At 43.5% G+C, this 6,260-nt stretch overlaps 1 protein-coding gene across 1 annotated transcript in view; it reads left to right on the top strand.

Moving 5' to 3' along the window:
- The window catches only part of LOC106816108 (carnitine O-palmitoyltransferase 1, liver isoform-like), a gene marked incomplete at its 3' end in the record, with an annotated part of 29,243 nt that overhangs the window by 21,100 nt on the left and 1,883 nt on the right, over positions 1 to 6,260 (top strand). The window contains 1 exon segment of the mRNA XM_014820661.1: positions 5,839 to 5,993. Within this exon segment, the coding sequence (XP_014676147.1) occupies positions 5,839 to 5,993 (155 nt within the window).

Below are 6,260 nucleotides of genomic sequence, written 5' to 3'. Positions count from 1 at the left end.
TGTGGTTGTACGACACTACACGTATAGGTCTAAAGGTAGAGCTGTAAGCTATACGCATACTCCGATTACGGCTAACGCTCCATTAGGAGTGTCCCAACTTTGATTCTTAATGATTAATGATTAATGATATACTTGATTGATAATCCTAACCTAACCCTAACCTAAATGAATTAAACCAAAACTATATTTGACCTGAATATATATATATTATATATATATATATTATTATATATATTATATATATATATATTATTTTATTATGCCATTAATGACATTAAGTGGGAACCTCTAATGGAATAATCACCCGGCATTGCTATTGGACGGGCTTTAGAAATCCGTGCCGAACGCGTAATTCGAAGGTTTTTTAGTCGGCTCTGTACTGCGATTCGACGAAACTCAATTCGGTTTTGGTATTCATTGTAACTAACGCGGATTTTAAGCTTAGAATCTTCCTTCAGTGCGATTCACGTTCGACGTTCGCCGCTGGACTCAAGCAGTAGCTCTAGGAACTGACGCACGATATCGCCGACTTTACAACACAATATATCGAGTTGTATTTGGATCGCGAGTATGGAGTAGGTTGTACTTTGGGCGGAGAGTAATCTGCAGAGATGGGTTCTAAAAACCCTTCCGTTCTGTGTTTGTTCTGGCCGTGCACTTGAATTCCCCCCATTTCTCGTATCTGCCTTCTGCGCTATAGTCCAATTGAGCCATAGACCCAAATTTCAATGGATTGGAGACTACATCTAGTCGGTGGCAATTCTCACTATGTTTTCTTGATAGGCCGTATATCCGTAGATGAAAAAAACTGTGAGCAACCCGCATCACGAGCATTAAGTCGGTAGTAATGTTCTCTGAATGTGGATGATGGTCAGACTCAGGACCCAAAATTGGGGGAGATGGGAAATGAAAGCTCAATATATTTTTAAACTATTTGTCCAATTAGTTACAGCTCACCACTTCAAAATGTTGGAATTGTATTCCTACTTTACAGACTGATATATGTTATATGCTGCATTGCTAATCATGTTAGGTCACCAGTGAATGTACAAAAGGTCATAAATTTTGAACAAATCGGACCATCTGCAAAAAAAACCAGTTTACCACACAATTATGATCTAAGGAAGCATAAAACTATCCAAGGTCCGTTTATGCCTAGAAAGTTGGCGAACTTTTATTTATTTCTGAGCTACAGGTATTGAAACGTAGTTTTAATACATTTCAAAAACGGCTTTTTGGACCAGAAATTGCAACAAAAATGGAAGATGTCATTGCCTTGTAATTTTGTTGGGATTATTTGACACGATTCAATACATGTCAATTACTAGTTATGGAGTAAGTTCCGTAGCTAGTTAATAGAAGTTTGGCTAGCAAAGTCACCTGTGAGTAAGGTCAAGGCCATTGGGCCTCCGCTAAACTAGCGAAACCTTATTTTTTCATCTTTCTGAAAGATTAGACCTAAAACGTACATGTACAATTATGATTCACTAATTAATGTAGGTTTAAAAATAAATGTAAATACCTGCTAGAAAATGTTAGTAAACGGTAGCTCGTGAACTACATGATGTAGGCTTAATCATGGGTCCAGGGCCAGGTGTGTTGTCACAAATATGTGTTGTAATGAGCTTGGTAGATATCCACTAATTATATGCCCGGCCCTTTTAAAGTTCTCTCTGGCATCAATCTTTCATTTAAACAAAAACTTTTCAACCTTGTTGTATTGTAGGCATGTAAATGTTCCCGGACACCCCAGCCTGTACAACGGAAAGAATGCTAAAGTATTGAACTTTTGCACTCATTAAAATGCTCGGGACTAAGGCAATGTTTAGCTGTATGATTAGGTTCTACTATACATCGGACGCACTGTCATCATATATATCATCATTCATCCGATCATCATATGAGTCCAATTGCACAGTCATCTCATCTACCTCACTCCTCCTGCTGCTGGTTACTGCATGTTTGCAGCTTGCAGAGATGTGTACACCTTCTCTTGTTTGGAGGCAGAACGTCTCTCCTCTGTGATGGTCCTTGCCGACGTTGTGCCAAGCAATTTAATTTGCATCACAGCTTCAGCGGGGGCGGTGGTGAGACAGCTCCCAGTTAATGCACTTAACTCGCCATCTACTTCCTTCCATTTGATGGCGTGCGAGATCAGGAATGTCGCTGAAGCCTGGTCTTTCGCCAAGGCACCTTCAGGTTGCTAAAGCCCAGGATGCTGGGCCAGGGCGCTACGACAACACGTAGCTTCATGTCAAGTTGCGTGGTTTTGACCTATTATAGCCATTTTAGCAGGAGGTTCGATCTGCATTCACTTATGATGGTTCGTCCCTGAGTTTGATGGTCCTCTTTCCTTAAAGTTGCTGATGTCTATTGAGTTGTCTGTGATTCAGTGGCGCGAAGAAGTCCTTAATATGACATTCTACCAGTAGAGCATTCTGATAATTAAGCTCAGAGCACAAATGGCATTGGTCCAGTTCCCCTCAAAGCATTTCAACTAGGACGAAGCAAAACATCCGGTCATCCTTCTTGATTTTGGTGTACTAGTCAGGGTGGTGGAACGATCTCTGCACTTCGCACGTGTAGCTCGCAATAGACTCATGGCGGGGAACTCATAATACTTCAGCTGTAAGGCATGTCTTGTGGGCACGTTTGGCTGGAATGAACTTTTCTGTGCTCCTCGGGGTCTCTGTCGTCTTTCTTTCCACCGGTCTCCTCAATGGTCTGGTCAAACAGGGATCTTCCAAATGCGATTTCTGTTGCAGAAATCACCATTTCTCAGTGTGCTCCAAGGCTCCTGGCATCTTGTGGGAGATTAATCACCTCGGCGTAATAGATGCTGAGATACCTGGCATAGTGTGTGGTTATCACTACGCAAAGCACCATAGATCATGATCATGTATGGCTGAAGATGTAGTTCAATTAGGGTTGCATTTTGAAAGACCCTCCCGCCCTTCCTCGCGCCTGGGCATTGGCTTGCTTGCTTCGCTACCTTTCTCCCCGTCGTTCGAATGTCAGAGTTGAATGCATACATGTGTTAGAAAGTGTTTACTGTGTGTTGCCTCTAGGCGACCCTGTGTGTGGGTGGTGTGTGCGCGCGTGTGTGTGTGCGTGCGTGCTGTGCGCTGCCGTCGCGTGCGTGCGGTGGATGTGTTCCGGTGCGTGCGTTGCTGGCGCTGTGTGCTGTGTGTGTTTGTTGTTATGGTGCGCTGTATCGGCGCCTCATGTCTGCGTGCGTGTGCGGGCGTCGGGTGAGTGTGTGTTCGGCAGTGTGCGGTGGGTGAGTGCGCCGCTGCGTGCAGTGCGTGTCCCGTGTGGCTGGTTGTGCCGTGCCGTGGTGAGTGCGCGTGGTGCCGTGCGACCTCTTGAAACCACCTTGTAAGCTCACCTCACGCCACGCCGCTGTGCCACAACCAACAAGAATAGAACAGAACTCTATATTCTTGTTGTTTGTGTTAAAGAAAATTATCTGATATCGGCAATAATAGGGCGAAGAGAGTGGAGAAGCATCAGCTTTGGTTAGTAAAGATCATTTCGTGTTTATTTGACCATTATTTTACTCTTTGAAATGGTCCAAGCTGCCTTGACGCACTGCAAGTACCAATCCCTTCACACCTCGTTTTTACTGTTCCTTTGTCCTGTTCCTCTTTCTTCTGTGTTCGTAAAAAAGCTAGTTCTTGGCCTCTTAGCTCTATTTCTCCCGAGTCGTTCGTTCTAAATAATAGTGCTTTCGTGGTTAAAACACGTTTATGTTAATATCGAATGAAGTATGCGACGGTAAAAGTAGAGACTCAACAGGATTTTTTTAAAAACCCCCAAAACAAATGGTCATTCACTTATAGTAGAGATTCTCCTAACTTAAGGTGTTTTTGCTTACGTTTATTAGAATTCTTGGCAGCAAGTATTTGCTGCCGACTTTGACAGAGCAGCAGCCAAACTGACACTTGTCTGGACCAGCAAGTTGCTGTCTATTAATTTTAAACCATACTCACGCGACCTGAAATGCTACAGAACAGGCTAGTGGCTGTGCGTGCTGCGTGCGTGCGGTGTGTGTGGTGCGGTGTGCGGTGTGTGTGCGTGCGTGCGTGTGCGCGTGAGCGTGCGTGCCGTGCGTGCCTGTGGGCGTTGCGTGGTGTCGGTTCGTCGACGTGGTGGCCGTGCGTGCGTGTGTCACGGTGCGTGTGTTGTGTGTTGCGCGTGCTGTGCGTGCGGTGCGCGCGTTTGTCGCGCGGTGTGCGACGTGTCGCTAGTATACCGTCGAAAGACAGACGAGAATATACGATGAATGAATGTGTTCTATTTTGGAAGTCAGGCTAACGGTGTACAGTTATGACTCCTGGCTACTAGACCAGTGCGTAGAATTAGCCATATTAACAGACAGTAACGTAGACACCGGTTTACACAAACAATAGGAGTTAGCGTCGGCTTACTAAGCTAGGTATAATATACCGCGTGTTCGGATAGAGAGAGAGAGATCGGAGAGAGCAGGTCAAAACAGAGACTTGTATAACTATATACCAGATTGGTTTAAGAGCCGGCTACGATACAGCAATAACTCAAGTTGGGTAACTGTTATCGCGCACAGTCACCATGTACGCGTTCGGCCCCGCGCTGATGGTTATGCCTAGTATAATGCATGGTTAAATTAAACAGACGTAACTAGATAGTACTCATAGTCGCTTATGTTCTTTATAATCCTGTATTTAAATAGAAACGCTTAGCAAAGGGTGTAATACGTACACACACTCACGCGCTAACCACTTATTACGTTTATGGACTATTAGAATTCCCTTGGTGTCGGAGCGTGCGGTTGCGTGTGCGCGTATCGTGCATGCGTGTGTGGTGGATGTGTGCGTGTGTGCGCGTTCGTGCGTGTGCAAGTGTGGTGTGGCGCGTGCGTGGGCGTGCGGTGTGCGTGATTGCGTGCGGCGTGACTGAGAGTATTGTGGAGCGTGTATCATAATAAGATGAGTAAAACTACAAGTTACGCAAAGTATAAGGTATTTAGTATTAAGTTGTTAGTATCCCTAAATTATACAACAACTAAACACAGCACCCTCCCCCAGATGTAGCGCGTGTCAGATTAAATTAGTCTAGACTCTGCTTAAGAACAACATGCACAAATCCTACCAGCTTCATGTCAGTGTTCGAATTTATTAATGAAATAAGTTTATTGGTATTCATGAAAACTATGAATTCATATATTTATCTTGTGTTAAATCAAAGAAATTTTACTTACGAATGCGAAATTTTCGATCTTCCTTAAGATTTAACACAAGATAAATATGAATTCATAGGGTTAGAACATATTTACACCTGTCATCATGTGAGGTGGAATGTACAGAAGGTGAACAAGGAAGATTCATACTACTCACTAACTACTAGTGTCATGTGAGGGTTGGAAGCTTTTGCACCCTGCTACAGTGAGCGGGATGTAAGCAGAATCAAGGAAAAGATTCCTACTTGCCACCATTAGTACAGGAGTAATGCTGTACAGTCATTAGTCATCAAGTCATTAGTCATCAAGCTTAGTTCATCAAGTCATGTAGGTTAGTAATTATTAGTACCATTGTATATTGTGCACTTTTTGACAAAAGTATGAAAGCTAAGCTTGTACAGTCATTAGTCATCAAGTCATTAGTCATCAATCATTAGTCATCAAGTCATTAGTCATTAAGTCATTAGTTAGTAATCTATTAGTACAGTGCTATAATTGTGCACTTTTTGACAAAAGTATGAAGTATGACGAGTGTATGTCACGTAGAGTGTAACAGTGAGTGAGCAAGAAAGGTTCCTCGTATATATAGAATGTAACAGAGTGGGTTTGTCTTCTCGTAGGAATACCATCAGGAACGGCTTGTGGCCGACCTCCCTGTGGAACCTGGGAGCCGCCGTCATCATCTTCTACTGCCTCCTGTTCGGCGATTTTGACATCATGAAGCCGGTGACAAAGGGACTGTGGCCGATAGGAGAAGCCATGAGGCTTCCCAACGGTGAGCGTGCGGAGGAGGATGCTGAGGGTGTGTGGGGGATGCTGGGAGCTCTGTGTGGATGCTGGGAGCTCTGTGTTAGCTAAGCTTGTACAGTCATTAGTCATCAAGTCATTAGTCATCAATCATTAGTCATCAAGTCATTAGTTAGTAATCTATTAGTACATTGCTATAATTGTGCACTTTTTGACAAAAGTATGAAAGCTAAGCTTGTACAGTCATTAGTCATCAAGTCATTAGTCATCAATCATTAGTCATCAAGTCATTAGT

Source organism: Priapulus caudatus, unplaced genomic scaffold (genome assembly GCF_000485595.1).
Source record: "Priapulus caudatus unplaced genomic scaffold, Priapulus_caudatus-5.0.1 Scaffold1287, whole genome shotgun sequence".
In the NCBI taxonomy this organism is placed as follows: Eukaryota; Metazoa; Priapulida; class Priapulimorpha; order Priapulimorphida; family Priapulidae; genus Priapulus; species Priapulus caudatus.
This window is presented reverse-complemented; position numbering and strand designations above follow the sequence as displayed.